Source organism: Phocoena sinus, chromosome 13 (assembly GCF_008692025.1).
Source record: "Phocoena sinus isolate mPhoSin1 chromosome 13, mPhoSin1.pri, whole genome shotgun sequence".
Taxonomy (NCBI): Eukaryota; Metazoa; Chordata; class Mammalia; order Artiodactyla; family Phocoenidae; genus Phocoena; species Phocoena sinus.
In genome coordinates, this window is record NC_045775.1 from 55,448,482 (window position 1) to 55,465,077 (window position 16,596).

Here is a 16,596-nt window from a genome sequence, read left to right on the forward strand (position 1 = left end):
CCCATCTTTCCTCCCCAGCCCCGGCCAGCCTCTTCCCACTGTAAAGTGCAAAGTTCCTGGACAATTTTCTGACAATTCAGAGAACGTGAGACTGAGAAAGGCCTTTCGAATTCTCCTACTCTGACAACAAATCTGTACAGAGGAGCGGTGAAGCCAGAAGGCGGAGGTGTGCCCCCAGTTTACCGCCTCCTGCGGGGAGGTCCCAGCCCGGCCCACAGCCTCCTGCCACCAGCCTGCTCTGGGCTTAGAGCACGCAGGAGAGGTTCCATTGGAAGCTGAGGCTTCCCATCTCTGCTATCAGATAAATCTTGTCAAGAGGCTCAAGTGACCTACCAACAGAAGGAATGTACTATCAGGGTATCTCCAAGAGAGGCGAGAGGAAAAACCTTTCATCACACGTACCTCTGGACTGGTGCCCCCTTCTCTGCTCGTGGAGAAAAGCAGCCACTAGGCTGTGCACATCCGCACATCAACAAGCAAGATTCTAGAACATGTCTCTGTTACTTGGGTGCACAAGCTAATGACACCCACCAACCTACCGATCGGAGAGCTTCACCTTCAACCTGGAAAGACTGGCTGCCTTTTCAGCTCGCCTTGGTGGTGGGGCAAGGGAATCTCGGAAGTGCTGCAGGTTTGAGCTCAAGAAGAACAAAAGCAGAGGTCCTCTGTGCTTGAGGACCTCAGGCTCCTTAGTGGGGTGGCTTCAGCGGCAGGCTTCCTGAGTCAGAGCAGGCAGTGCCAGCCTTTGATGCCACCCCCTGTGAACAAGGCCAGACACTGCCACTGCGGCGCTGCCCACTTGTAGGAGGTCCCGTGTGACCTGAAGCAGTGCGCACAACCACTGTCACCTGCAAATGTACCCGCCAAAAAAACTTGCCTCTGGGTTTGCGTTCGACTCCAGCTCAATGTCAATGCTCTGTTAAAAAGATGTCCAGTTAAGAAGGCTGTAACCTAACATGAGGCACTGAACAACAGAAATGCGATGGAATGTTATAATGCTAAAAAACAGGGTCTCAGCCCAGGCAGACTAGATTTGAATCAATTCTCTAATTATAAGTTGTCTGATTTTGGTCAAGGTGACCTCTAACTCCAGTTTTCACATCTGCAAAATGGAGCAAAAATTGTCCTCAGGGTTACTGCAAAAACGAAATGAGATTAAGCATTTCCATTTTCTAAACAGTCACTACTGATTATATAGAAAAGTTACTGATCCTGTGATCGGGTCCCCTTGCTTAACTCCTAAAAATTCAAATGCTTTATCCAGTGATTCTCTGGACTTTTCTAAGCAAATCCTGTCACCCGCAAAAGATAGTCTGGTCTCCTTTCCAATATTCGTACCTTCTTTTTCTTGCCTAACTACATTTTGCCAGGGTTTCCAGCATGATATGGAAAAACAGAACGTCTCTGTTTGACTTGAACCTAACTTTGGTGGGACTTCTAACGATTCTCTGTTTTATATATAATGTTTCCAGATAACTGGAGTGATTATAAAGTTCCCAAAGTTTTGGACTTTCCTGATGGCACAGTGGTTAAGAATCCCCCTGCCAATGCAGGGGACACGGGTTCAAGCCCTGGTCCAGGAAGATCCCACATGCCGCGGAGCAACTAAGCCCGTGCGCCACAACTACTAAGCCTGCGCTCTAGAGCCTGCGAGCCGCAACTACTGAACCCTCATGCCACAACTACTGAAGCCCATGCTCCGCAACAAGAGAAGCCACCGCAGTGAGAAGCACACGCACTGCAACGAAGAGTAGCCCCTGCTCGCCACAACTAGAGAAAGCTCGTGTGTGGCAACAAAGACCCAAAACAGCCGAAAATAAATAAATAAATTTATAAAGTTCCAAAAGTTTCCTTGGATTCTAGATTGCTAAGAGTTTTCACCAAAAGATGTTGGATGTAACCAGATGGTTTTTCTGTGTCTATTGAGATGACTACAGTCTCTCACCTTTGTTTCATTAATGCATGAATCAAACAGTTAAACTTTGCGAATATAAACCATCTTTGCGTGCCTGGGATACGATCTACTCTACTGGTCTTTCATTACATTTGTTTTATAAATATCTGATGTGATTTGGTAATATTTTACTTTAAAACTTTACGTCTAGATTCATAAGTGAGTTTGGCCCCTGTTTTTCCTCTACTTGAGCTCATCTTGCTAATTTTTGCAGCAGGGTTACGCTAGTCCTGTCAGCTGAGCTAGGCAGTGTTCTACCTTTTTCTATACTTTGGAACAATATCTATAACATGGGAGTTCTTTAAAAAAAAAAAAAAATTGAAGTACAGTTGATTTACAATATTGTGTTAGTTTCAGGTGTACAGCAAAGTGATTCAGACACAAACATTTTTTCAGATTATTTTCCATTATAGGTTATTACAAGATATTAAATATGGTTCGTTGTGCTATACAGTACGTCCTTGCTGCTTATCTATTTTATGTATGGGTATTACGTTTCTTAACCACCTAAATTTGGTCCCCCTTTTAAGGGGTATACCTTTGACTACATTTTCAAATTTTTCTGTGGTTATATTAAAACACGTATTTTGAGTAATAAGCTTTGCACGGCCTGGTCCTAAAGGCAGTAATCTGAGACAAGAGTTTAATAAGGAAGCACAGGAGGCTGAGAAAAGAAAGGGAAAGGAGGTGGAAGCAAGAGTCAGAGGGCACTGACATGAAAGAGTGGGCCCCTCCAACCTTAATAAAATAGAGACACGACCAGCCTGATCAAGTCCACACTGGTAGGGAAAACACTGGGAGGCTGGCAACCAACCATTAATTTTCTTCTCCTCTTGGGGATGGAGCAAATGGGACGGATGCCACCTCCAGAGAGGCAAGCAAACAAGTACAGCTGCTTGATCCTCTCTGTATCCCCAGGAGCACGTGAGCTGATGTGAACACGCAGCTTGTAGAGCCAAGCCTGATCCGAGCAGCCATTTCTGGGGAGTGACGGGCCTATGTGTTTTGAATAAGGCATAGAAAACAAAGTGAAGAAACTCTTTAAGGAGCTGATCTGCGCCATCCAGGAATCATACAGAAACGTTAAGCAAAAATAGCACCCCTCGGAGGGAACTGGGAAACCTCGACTCTAGGCCAGGCTAGGCCACATGTCTTGGGCCAGGTGTTAACCTCTGTGGGCCACAGTGTCCTCATGTGTAAAACAGGGAGTCGCCCTGGATGACCTCCAAGGTCTGTTTGAGTTCTAAAAGTTTTCTGTGCAATCGTTCTGGCTTCCTCCTCAGAACATTACAGAGGAGTCTAAGGCTATTGCTTAGTGATTCGAGAGCCACAGGATGTATGCCAACTATACCTCAATAAAAAATAAAGAAAATAAGAAGAAGTCATCACCACATAGGAAAAAAAGCTGCAGGACTAATTCAGACTGACAGAGGTAGAATTCTGCCCTGTCTTGTAGATGCTGCGGAATTTTTTTTTTCTTGGCTGCACCCTGCGCCCTGTGTAGGATCTTAGTTCCCTGACCAGGGATTGAACCTGGGCCCCCTGCAGTGGCAGTGCAGAGTCCTAATCACTGGACCGCCAGGGAATTCCCGATGCTTTGAATTTTTAAAGACAGCTAGCTAGTAGTTATGACCCCAATGCGTATTATTTTTACTGCAATCTACCACCAAAATAGATTTCAGCCACTGATACAACCAAAGCAATATTCAATATTCTTCCTATTGCAGGGGCTTCCATTTTATTTTTTAAAAAAGCGTGTATGCACATGTGCATTTATATATAAGTATATAGCATTCTCCTCAGCCTCAGGCTGGGAGATGAGACATCTCATTGAAGTCTGGGCATCTTCTGCCTCTCAGAAGACAGTAAACTGTTCTGGGCGTCAGGAGACTGCCGGCTCCGGTGGTTTGGTGCTGAGTTGTCGTTTCTAACTCTTCAGCAAAGCAAGCCTTTCCCGTCAGTAGCTGTTAGACTGGCAGGCCTATGGCTAATCCTTTTCCCTTTGGTAAACAGGAACTTGTCCCCCATTCTGTCAACAGGATGCACTGGCTCACCTGTCCTCAGGGCCTACACTGGTTCCAGGTGTCCTCTTTCAAAGAGGCAAGCAGAGCAGGAAATCTTTTATGGCTCCAGCTAGCAGGCAGTGTGGGTCTAAGAGGCTGCTGGTGGGGGGAAAGGAGATGACTCTGTCCTAGACTCTAAGACATTATTCTGTCCAGGACCCAGAGGATAGATAAAGTGGGCATTCTTCTACGGTGAAAAACAACAACAAAACCAAAATTCCCACACATTAAAAAAAAAAACACAAGTTTTGGGGCTTCCCTGGTGGCGCAGTGGTTAAGAATCCGTCTGCCAATGCAGGGGACACGGGTTCGAGCCCTGGTCCGGGAAGATCCTACACGCCGTGGAGCAACTAAGCCTGCGCGCCACAACTACTGAAGCCTGCGTACTCTAGAGCCCATGCTCCGCAATAAGAGAAGCCAACACACTGCAACGAAGGTAGCCCCCGCTCGCCACAACTAGAGAAAGCCCGCACGCAGCAACGAAGACCCAACGCGGCCAAAAATAAAAATAAATAAATTTATAGGAAAAACAGTATTATGTTTCTAAATTTTGAAATTAGGTGAAATTTTGCCATGGAAGGAAAGGACTCTGATAAACCCACAGCTTAGCTTCACTGGCAGGGCTGTGATCAGGAAGCGGGTTTCAGGTAACCTTGAACATGTACTCTGCATGAATTGATAAAATGGAAATAGTAGTATATTACTATCCACAGCTTAAAAAGATGAGATGATACATGTGTAAGTGAAGAAAGACACAAGTTGGTGGACTACCAAAATGCCTTTGGGCTTCCTGAAATTGAGAGCATCTCAAAGCTTTTGTTTGAACCTTAGACATTTAATTGCTTTAATTTAGCCACTGTAGGTATTACGTGTTGAATAAAAAGATCCTCCTCTTACGGTGCAATGTGAGCTTGATAATTACTGGCATTCAGAAGATAAAGCAGCTCCCACCCATCTTCTGAGAACTTCCATGCCACCCCATGCAGTGCTGGGTCTCAGCCAGCAGCATTAATGGGACGCCCCTCCCTGGTGTCATCCACAAAGCATAGCTGTCCTTCCCCCAAAACATTTTTGCTTTTCTTAACAAACCGCCATAGATTGGTTCCCCTAGTCAAACTCTGTAGAGGTAATTTACATTTTCAACCTATTTTCTCTTTTACTTATTCTGTTCCTGCACCACTCTATCCCAATCCCTTAATTCCAAGGGTAAAGACAACAGAAACATTTTTTTTTTTTTGCGGTACGCGGGCCTCTCACTGTTGTGGCCTCTCCCGTTGCGGAGCACAGGCTCCGGACGCGCAGGCTCAGCGGCCATGGCTCACGGGCCCAGCCGCTCCGCGGCACGTGGGATCTTCCCGGACCGGGGCACGAACCCACGTCCCCTGCATCGGCAGGCGGACTCTCAACCACTGCGCCACCAGGGAAGCCCAACAGAAACATTTTCGATCAACTGATCTTCTAAAATGAGACTGGGGCTCTCAGGCAGGCACAAGAGATCCCCATAGTGCCACTGAAGAAGTCAGTTGAGGTTTTAAGCCGATGTACTAGTTGAAAAGTCCATTATTTAGGCGGCTCTTTGGCAATGATGAGAATCTGGTATATTTCATATGCGAAATCTATTGAAACTTATTGAATAAATATTTCCTTTTCTTAAAGTTCTCTGAAAGGCAGCAAGCAGATTTGGGGTTTGCATTCTAGGTGAACAGTGTATGGAACTGAGCACAAGTTGCTTCACCTCTCTGAGCCTTGGGGACTTTATCTGCAGAAATGGAAGTGTCAATAAGTACCTCATGGTCAGTTGTGAGGACCAAATACAGTAACGTACATGAAAGTGCAGGGCACGGTGCCAGGGGTAGCTCCACGACACAGTGCCTTTTCTTCTCCTCCCCTTGGGCCAGCAAACAGAAACTCAAAGGAAATATTTCACCCTGGGAAGGTTTTGAGTCCAAAAGGATCAATGATCACAGCTAATTAACGGCAGAACCAAGTTTAGACTCCTGGCCTCCCCCCAACTTCCAAACTCTGCACAAACAGGAGTCATATGCCACTTTACCTTTTAAAAACATCCTCTTTCTTAGAACATCAGTAAACGAACCCCATTTATTACAAAACTGGTAGATTTGCCTTCAGTTTTAATGTGTGTTGGGGATGGATTAGGTGGAAAAAACTCTTCAAGAAAAGGAAAATTTTGTGGTATGCTGCAGTCTTCTGCTTCTATAAGTGAAAGCTTGATATTTACAGAATTCCACAAATTCATTTTTTTTCTACTTAAGAATGAAAATAACCACGACTTGCAAAGACTCAAAAGCTCACCTAGGACAAGACAAACTGCTGCTTCATACTTTGGTTTCAACCACATGTTCTAGCCACGCTTTAGAAAGTACCTGAAGTGGACGGGAGGGGTTGGAGATGTCACTAGGAGCAACTGCTCTGAATAACCAGAAAGTAATCAAATGCAGCTTGTGAGGAACAAGGGTTCAAGCATAGGGCACGAGGAGGAACCACGTTTTCCAGTCTGGGCAAAAACATGGCTAAAATCTGACAATGCTGTAAAAGACATTTTTCCTACGTGAAGGAGGACTGCCTCCCTAAACAATTAAAGGACGATGAAACACCATAACATAAACAAAAAAAGAAAAAAAAAAGAAAGGCTGGTTAACATCTTTATCGGAGTATAATTGCTTTACAATGGTGTGTTAGTTTCTGCTGTATAACAAAGTGAATCAGCTATATGGATACATATATCCCAACCAGCCTTTCTTAACTGGGTTCTAGGAGAGAATTCCGACCCACACAAAATGCTATGAATGACTCCTCTCGATTCTGCAAATGACGGTACACAGTTAGTGCTATTCTAGGTGCACAAGAGAGAAGTTAACTCGTTACACAGGATGGATGCTGTAAAGTGTGAGGGGTTCATTAGGAATCCCTATGGAGAAGTGCTGCCCAAATCCAGAAGCAATACTGGGGTGGGAGAATAAACGTTGGAGGTGGGAAAATAAATCAAAACCTTATAGGGACTTCCCTAGTGGTCCAGTGGCTAAGACTCTGCACTCCCAATGCAGGGGGCCTGGGTTCGATCCCTGGTCAGGGAACCAGATCCCACACGTCGCAACTGAGAGTTCGCATGCCACAACTAAAGATCCCACATGCCGCAACTAAAGATCCCACATGCCGCAACTAAAGATCCCACAAGCTGCAACTAAAAGATCCTGCGTGCCGCAACTAAGACCCGGCAGAGCCAAATAAATAAAAAAGAAAAAAGAAAAAAAACCTCATATAGGGCTGGCCTTCCTATTGCTACTCTGGGGACTTCTAGGCTATAACGCACACTCAGGCTTCAAGTCTGTCACATGAATGGGCCACTGGTTACATATTTATCCTCTTATCTCTTCCCCCCTTTCCAACTTGGGTCCAGGAGAATCTAAAACATAATTCTTGCATAAGACTGACATACAAAAAATAGAGCAGCTGAAATACCATAAATATAATTATTTACGGCAGTGGTGAACGGGATGAGCGAGGAGATGGTGTTCGTTGCTCCTCCACTATGAACTGGCTGTGTCATCTTAGGCAAGTTGCCCATCTGACTTCACGACTTGTGTCTATAAAATGAGGCAAATCCTACTTTGTTTGCCAGAAGGAAGGAGGCTGGCTCAGCTGATATGAAAAAATCCCTTCCAAGACCTAGAATTCTGAGGAGTTGGCACGTCTACAGGTATTCTCACCTCCTTGCAAGCCAAACATTTCCAGCTAACTCTTTTGTCAGGTCTCCTACCTTTAATGTGCCATTATTTCCACAGTGGAAACACTGCTTCCTAACACGAGGCAGAAAAAAACAGCCGGAAGAAGAGCACCGAGCCACACAACTCAACCTCTGTTGAGTCTCTTCAATCTCTTTAAACCCCCAGATGCGGGAAATCAGGATTGCTGGATTCTTCCTCCTCCCTTGACCACCCCACTCCCCGCCTTTTTGAGCGAACGCCCTCTTATTTTTTTCTTTCTTAAAAAAAAATCAGTATGTATATATCATTTAATATCTCAGGTAGTGATCTCGCCCCTCCCCATCTCAGCTTCTCACTCCCCAGAGAAATAAACCTTCAGTTCTTGTGGCTCTTTCTCCTTGTATTTCTCTCTCCATCTTTTTAACAGCATCTTGTTAATGCTACTCTTTCCTGATTTGCAGCTTTGGATATTATTTAAGGCCTTCTTATTATGGAAGATGAAGACTTAGCTATTTTCTACACCCCAAGTATCTTTCTATAAAGCAAATATTTCCCTAATCCCCCAGCTTTAGAGACAGAATCCAGCCACTCAGCACAATGACAGCTGAAGCACCGACAGCACTTGACCACGGATTCTCGACGAGCCTGCTCTGGAAGTACGTGTACCCTGCAGCTGCATTCTCCCAAGATCGTATTAAAATTCTCCTTGTCCAGCTACGAAGATGCTAATAACATTTGTAAATGATTTTAGAGCTCTGCAGCAGTAAATAAGGTACCAGGTTTCAATGGATCCGATCCTACAAAATAGGAACTTGGAAAATTGTTCATTAAATGACTATAAAACCCAGAGCCTCTCTAGGTCTATATAGTCCCTTTACTCACTGCCTCCCCAACCCCGATGACCCCCCTTCCTTGTGGGCCCCAAACCCTCTGGGCCCAGAGTCTTCAACTGTAGGGCTCCAGGAGAACGTCAGTCTTAGGCTGGGGAGCAAAGCAGCTCGGCCTCTCCGCGGAGCTACACTGTCCATCTCTCAAGGGCACGTGGGCCTCCTCCACAAGACATGCCAGAGCACGTGTCTCCCCCACAAGACAAAAGCACAACAGAGGGATAGACTCTTGAGGGTCCTTCCATTCTGTCCCTCTCAAGGCTCTCCGGCTCCGGGGAGAGAAATGAAAAGCTGTCTGCCAGAGGCACGGATGAGAGCGGGCTGACTCTCACCAAGGTCCCCAAATGCCCGCCACAGAACACTAGCCTTTGTTGTCGTTGCTTTATACCCTCTCCATTACTCATCTTACAAATTTGTACCAAATGGCTCAGGCACTGGAATTCCCTCCCACATCCATATTTAATGCCGGGCACACCCTGGCCACCTAGGGATTTGCGTGCACCTGGATGGATCACGGTATCTGAGGTCTCCCAGGGAGCAGAGGAGACCGTGCGGGGTGGAAGGCAACAAGGAACATGAACAGCCAAAGGCTTAGTGTGGGTGATGATGCTTGGAGCTCGTCTCCTAGTTGTAGATGCGTCGGAAAACACAGCGAGAAAAATATGACATGAAGCTACTGAGAATCCCTCAAACTCACCCACCTTTAGATGGTCCCCCAGGATAGCAATAAAGCCAATGAGTAAAATATGAAACCCTATGATTGTTACGTACTATATTGGGGTTCACAGCACCCATTTATTGAGCACCTATACAGCAAAGCTTTATAAGGTTGTAGAGACTATAATGAGGACTGCTTCTAATTAGATGAAGAGTCATTCATTCAGCAGATAAAATACGAAAACCAAAAAAAAGCGGCAGGCTTTCAAGTAGCAAGAGAGAAATAAACAAGAGTACTATGGGATTTGAAAGAAGAGAGAACAATCATAATTGGTTCAGGGAGAAATACTAAGACACACAGATGGATAAATAGCCCAAGACTCAGAAAATCAGAGCAGTGGCTAATCTGGAGTCCCTGGTGGTGGCTCCATCAGGAAAGACGTGGACACACACCAGGATAGTGGCAGGAGAGGCGTGGGATGACTGCAGAGGCAATGTGCTGGCGACTGGCAAGACGCGTGGGCAGAGTATGTGTGTATGTGTCTGCACACGCGTGCACACATGCTAAGCTGGATGCTAATTACCATCCTGAGAAGTCAGGGGGACAGGCTGGTTTAGGCGCCGAGAGTCAGGAAAGTATGAGACAGCCCATGCTTGGCGAGTACCCAAGCCCAACAACTTCTCCATGATGGATATGGGGATGCCCCTTCCTCCACTTCATCCCCCAACGTGGAACGTGCATCCATATGTTGTCCAGTGTCCTGTTTTCCTCCCGGTCCCAAGGAATCCCCTGAAACAGAGGGAAACCCCTGGTTCCAGCCAGCAGAAACAAAAGACCTCCTCCTGGTTCCTCAAGTTATGCCTCTAAAGGTTCTCTCCCACATACACTGTTCTCTTAGAAGATTCTCATTCTGGCTCGTCAAAAGTTGTAAGAGGGTCTATCACCATTTATACTCTTTCTATAATAAATGAGTTCCAAGTTCTAAACATCTGTCTTACCAATATAAGTTTTAGAACGCAACAAACCTTGGGAAGCTATAGGCTACACAGGAGTTAACGCAGCTGCTCTCTTCCATGGCTGCAGCTTTCAGAAATCTCCCTGATTTCTTAGGACAAAATGTCTCACGACAGGGAGCTCGTGAACAAACAGGAAACCTGGCGCATTAGCCCCTGACGACACTCCCATCCTTACATGAGATGTTGCTAATAGTCAATGGCTTAATGACTGGGCTTGTCTTGGGGAAGGGAGGTAGTATTATTAATAGGCTCCTGTTTGTAAACAAGTGGAATGAAGGCAAGGATCATATACATCAGGGCCCACAGGGAGTGCAATTAAGTCGCACTCCTCCTGCAGCGAGTTTCCGAGCGTCTGGAAGCAGCGGAGCTGTTTCTATACTTCCTTCCAGGCATTCGGCCTTACCCTAGAGCAGCACATTGATTCCCTGTGGATTAAAGGACAAAACCAGGAGGGATGCTGGCTTCCATCATCAGCCTGTTCCCTCTTGCCCTCTCCTGCTTCCATAAATCACTTCTGGCAGGTAGCTGGGAAGCAGCTGCGAATGACAGTTTTGCTCTGGAGCACAGGAAGCCACCTTTTAACCCGCCTGCTGTTGTTTGTCTCTCAAAACGTGACAAAGGAACAGATGTAAGCAACATGCCAACTGTCGAGAGGATCTGCTTGGAGCGCTGTAGGAAGCCTGCTCAGAGCCACATTACACCAGCCGCTGTGCGGAGGCACAACTGAGTTCATTTCCTGACATATCCCCCCCCACACCGTTGCCCCCATCCCAAGCACTCTCTACTCATGTCAGGTCAGGGTCTGCAATGCTCAGGCAACTCAGTACATGCATCCCTGCTGCCACCTTCGCTCCCCGCCTCGAAGCCCGTTCCCAAACCCTGTTCCAATGCCACCGAGGTCCGGTCCAGCCTCAGCTCCCAGGGGTCTTCTCTGACCCCCACAACCCTCCTTGTAAAGGACCTTGGGCCAGATCACTTTACAGTCTGTGCTGGCTTCTAAGCTTCTCACAGGCCCATCTCATTGCTGTCCAGACCACCCAGTTACCTCCATGAGGGCTTGAGCTGGGTTCACACACCTCTGTCTTCCCAAAGTAGTGTTTTTCAAATTACTAGTTGCAGGATGAATGGGTCGGGAATCAAGTTTAAAGGGTTGCAACTAACATTTAAAATATTAAATAAAAACACAGCTTATAAAAGATACTCTTGGAACAACTGAGGAATTATCAGGGAACTATTAGATGATGATATGAAATTCCTATTAATTTTCTTAGGTCCAGTAATGGTGTTGTATAGGAGAGCGCCTTATTTTTACACAATGCATGCTCAGGTATTTAGAGGCGACTTACTTTCTATTGGATCAGCAGAAAAATTATGTGTGTGCGTGCGTGTGTGTAAGTTCACACACATGCACAGATAAAGCAAATGGGGCAAAATGTTACAACTGTTGACTCTAGGTGTAGAGTTTACAGGTGTCCACCATACTATTCTTTAAATTTTCCTGTATGCTTGAAAAGTTTCATAATAAAAAGCAGAAGGAAGTAAAAAGAAAAAAGTCACAACGCAGGGCATGAAATATGATCTGGTTTCGGATGTCTATGGATGTGTGTCCCAGGTTACAATTTAAATGTATTTCTTCCTGTGGGTCAAGGCTGAGACTTTGAAATGCTGCCCTACAGCTCCTGATGGCACCAAGCACACAGCAGGTGCACACTGAACTGTTTGTTTAATTAACTTCTAAAAGCACAGAATTTTAGTGAAGGGGCAAGCTGAGAAATCATTTTGTCTCCAGTTACATCCCATTAACTCAAGCTGTGTCAAAATATCCAAGCCATTTCCTGCCTTAGCACACTTGGCTCTAACCTCAACTCCGCCTTCAGGACGCTTATCAGATGTTTAATTACTCATCAGGAAGGCTACTCCCCTGCCCCGCACCCACCGCGCAAGGGAGGTTGGGGGAGCTGGTTGTTAATGCAAAACTCTGAGAGTAGGGTGACCAGTTGTCCCAGTTTGCCTGGGACTGAAGTATGTATTTTGCTGGACTAGGGACTTCCAGAGCTAAAACTAGGACAGTCCCAGGCAAACCAGGATGGCCAGTCACCTTAAGTGTGAAGGAGGACTGGGAGAGCGCCCTGGACAGCTCTAGGAGAGCTGATACTATGTGCCTTGTAGCATCACGGCAACATGAGGGACCAGGGAAAACCCAGGGCAGCAAAATTATGAAAAGGCAGAGATCTCCCTGACAGCATCCCAACAGCAACAGCAAATACCAAATTGCCAAGTGTCTCTCATGCTCCTAAACAGAACCTCTCTCCGATTATTCACCAACTCATCTGGAAAGCAAAGAACAATGGGAACTTACTGTAAAAACGTCATCATCACCAAGCTCAGCCTCATTATGGATGGTGGAAGATGATGTTGTTGAGCCTTAAAGAGACACAAAAATCACAAAAAGGTGTTTCTAAAGAGGATAAGTCAAAGCCAATCATTTAAAAAAGTATATTTAAATAAACCACATCCTATTCCTTTCACATGTGAATCACCAGCAGAAATATGTTACCTGGGAATTAAATGCTTTTAATTTACCCTTCTTAATTGACTTTAGCCAGCATGTTCCCTAAATGAACTTTGCCTACTGTTGTTCCCAAATCAATCCCTCAAACTCCCTCACTGGCCACTGGAGGCCAAGTACACAGAGAGGCACCACAGAGGCCATGCATCATGACCGGCCTCCACCAGTGACCCCCCCCCATGCCCCCCACTGTGTAGTGGGAAAAGCAATGGATGGAGAACTCCAGGTTGGACGGGCCACAATCTCACTGCATAACTGGACTTAGAGGTCAGGGCTTTTCATTTACTCACGAGGGGATTTGACTGAATAGCTAGTATGATTGCTTCCTGTGCTGAAATTCAGACACTGTACTCTAAACCCCAGATTGTGGGAGCCACCTTCTAAGGTGATACCTGGGCAAAGAGGTTTTCTCTTGAGATACTAGGGTATCGATGAGTTTTCTTCGTTTTTGCGGGCCAACATTTAGGTTCATTTAGGCTCATGTCAGAAAACCCAGTTTATTCCATCAGGGAAAAAAATGGTCATCTAGGGTTCAACCGGTTTATCTGTTCAACGCTGTCTTCATTCTGGTAGGCAAATCACTATAACTTCCCCTTTTCTTTCCTAATACCACTCCGTAATGTGTGGATCAAATCAACCGACACTGTTAACGGCCAAAAGGAAAAACATACTTAAATTTGCATAAGTAGGGCTTCCCTGGTGGCGCAGTGGTTGAGAGTCCGCCTGCCGATGCAGGGGACACGGGTTCGTGCCCCGGTTCGGGAAGATCCCACATGCCGCGGAGCGGCTGGGCCCGTAAGCCATGGCCGCTGAGCCTGCGCTCCGCAACGGGAGAGGCCACAGCAGTGAGAGGCCCGTGTACCGCAAAAAAAAAAATTTGCACAAGTGATAGATCCACCAAAAGGGAAATTTAGTCTCTATCTTCTTCTCCTTTTCTTCGTTAGGTCTTACAAAATGTACATTTGGAAAATATTTTGCTATTACATGAAACTGAAATCAAAAGACTTGCTCAGAGAGGAATGAGAAACATTTACATTTCCAATGAGGGATCACAGGAGGAAAAACAAGTCCCACAATACCCTGTGTGCAATTCCTATTGATCTCTGAGGATTTTTCTCTACTGTTTGAATTACTCTAGTCAATCAACGTTTAAGGCAAGTTCGATAGAACAGAGCTAGGTAGAGTGTATACAGAGAAAAAAATTACAAAAGAATCAAATTTTGTGTGTAGTGACTAAGTACATGAACATACTGCTTCTACCAATAATACAGGATACTTTCTCTTCTAAGCATTTAAAAGCTATGTTTAATAACAAGATTTTAAACATTTGCCACTTGTGTCAGATCTATGATGTGAACACTGGCTGTTACTCATTTTGGCCACCCTGGGACTGCAGTTCCCTGATTCGTGTTCCAGCCAGAATTGTCTCCCTGCTGATGTTAAGAGATTTTTCTTTTGAGATTTGCTTTTCTCTCTTCCCCCAAATCCGCAATGAAGAAAATAACTTCAGAACATATTTTTTCATATACAAATAAAACATATATTCTTTTGTGATTAATCTCCCCAAATTCTGAATTTGGCTTTACCGTGCCTTGCTTAATATTCCTTTATTCACAGGGTCCTGGCTATGGAACCTTGAACCCTTTGATTTGATAACTGAACGTGTCGAAGTGGAGAATTTGTGTGTTTGGACTCTGTGAATTCTAGAAAAGCCCACGAGAACTCACTGCCCAAGAGCCTTCCAGGCCACGATTAAATGCAACACAGTGTTTACCAGCTGCTCACCCATGGACTAAAGAGTCACAGATCCCTCTGCCTTTTCAGTAGCAGACGTACCCCCTGGGCTCTCCTTACACAACAGTGGGAAGGCATGGAGATTTCTGGGCCCATTAGAATCTATTCTCCACCTCTGGACCAAATCTGTTTCTCAATAGTCAGGGAAAGGTAAAACACATCAAAAAGTCATTCACATGGAAGTCTAGAACTTGTCTTTTCAGAGCAGAGTCTAAAAACCAATTGGAACCACTCGTTACTCTGAAACCCATCTCCTTTTCCCCTGCACTGTCACTTAAAGTTTTTTTCTCCTTGGATGCTCCTAAAGTTTTGGCCTCTACTGACCTGGCCCCCAACCTTCCTGCAAATAATCCACAAATATATGATGGCAGACAATTCAGATTAAAAAGAACCTGGAAACCTCCCATAGTCCCACTGAGAATGCAGTAATAAATTCAATACCTTCTATAAGGTCTTCGATTGCTTTCCTCACTCCCCTGTCAAAGGCTCGAGCATCAGCAGGGCTTTGGAAAGTAAGTCCAAACTTCCTATTGTCGACCTTCCAGTGATGAAAGGTTGGGTTGGCTTTGGTGTAGACCAAGTCCTTTCTCACATAGCATTCCAATACCACCTGAAGGATTGAAACACACAGGCGGGTTACTTGTTAAATCGTCATGATTGTGTCTGGTTACAAAAATCTAACTAGGAACCATTGTCCTTGTTGGCAACTAACGAAAACCCTCCCCTCTGCCTTCACGTATCGTATCTTTGAAGGCTTCTTGGAGGAAGGCTTTGTCTGCCTCTGTTGACCATGCACTCCTTGCTACCCCGTATCCTTGGTGGTCCTCCCTCGGTGGATCTCAATCTTCCTTCTCCTGTCCTAATGCGTGTCTCTCAGTGACCTCAAATTCAACAAGCTGAGAAAATAACTAACTTGCTCTGAAAATTCTGCCCCTAGTAACTTCCCCTTATCTAGCAATGCCAACCCCTCTCTTTTCATTCTCTCTGGTTCAAATCTCTGTGGTTTTCTTTTGCCTCTTCGGTTTCTCTATCCCCCGTATTATTATTCACCAAGTCCATTTCATTTTTCCTTCCACATCTTTTGTATCAACCCTGTTTCAATTGCTACTACCGTGATCTAGGTCTCTACTAACCTTTTATCTGGATTATTAGAACAATCTCCAAATTTCTAGCAATCTCGTCTCAGAACGGCCTTTTTACTAAGCTATGACTATGAGCAGATTGTCTTAGACGTTTGACCTTTTCATCTCTAAAGCGGAAGCAACACCAACGTTATCAATGAACGTACACACGAACATGCTTTGAAAACACCAAACAGTAAGAAACCTAACAGGGTCACACACGCTTCCCAGTATATCGCATTATGTTTTACTCTTTTATTTACTTCCGTTTTTGTCACCTTCACAATTTAGTACTTGGTTTCATATTATTCTCTACCAGTTTCGTGTGCATTAGTTTTGTTCCCCTAATTAGACTGTAAAAGATCAAGATGTTTTATAAAAGAACTCCCTCTGTGTGTAGAGCACTATTGCGGGTAGAGATACCAGAGTTTAAGACTATAGAATAAAAGAGGCATTGCAATCATGTGAATGTAAACTCCAGTATTTATTCATAGAAAGCTCCAAAATACTGACAATATTTATTTCTATGGTTGCATTATATATACATCAAAATGATTTTGCTAAGTTCTACTAGCTTTGATCTTGTTCCGGCAAAGTTCTACACTTAACAAAATGAGATCTTATTAATTTTTAACTAAGTGAAAGAATAAAGGCCTGCCTAAATTAATAAAAATTCCAATTAGAGAGAATATCTTTAAATGAGTACAACGTTCAAGAATACATCTAGGCAAACAGAAATTAAACACGGCCTAATAAATGTTCCCTAACTTAATAGATGAGAATAATAGTCAAATTGGCATATCAAATAG

The 16,596-nt window shown here is 44.8% G+C and overlaps 1 protein-coding gene and 1 non-coding gene across 2 annotated transcripts in view; both read right to left on the bottom strand.

Annotated features, from left to right (window-relative positions):
* The window catches only part of SPRED2 (sprouty related EVH1 domain containing 2), a 123,914-nt gene that overhangs the window by 12,475 nt on the left and 94,843 nt on the right, over positions 1-16,596 (bottom strand). Inside the window, exons 3-4 of the mRNA XM_032653380.1 lie at positions 15,108-15,276; positions 12,663-12,727 (exon numbers count right to left, since the gene is read on the bottom strand). Of these exons, the coding sequence (XP_032509271.1) occupies positions 12,663-12,727; positions 15,108-15,276 (234 nt within the window). The remainder of the gene's footprint in view (positions 1-12,662; positions 12,728-15,107; positions 15,277-16,596) is intronic.
* On the bottom strand, positions 3,467-3,539 carry TRNAG-GCC. Its single transcript has one exon. It is a non-coding gene; the product is annotated as a tRNA-Gly (tRNA).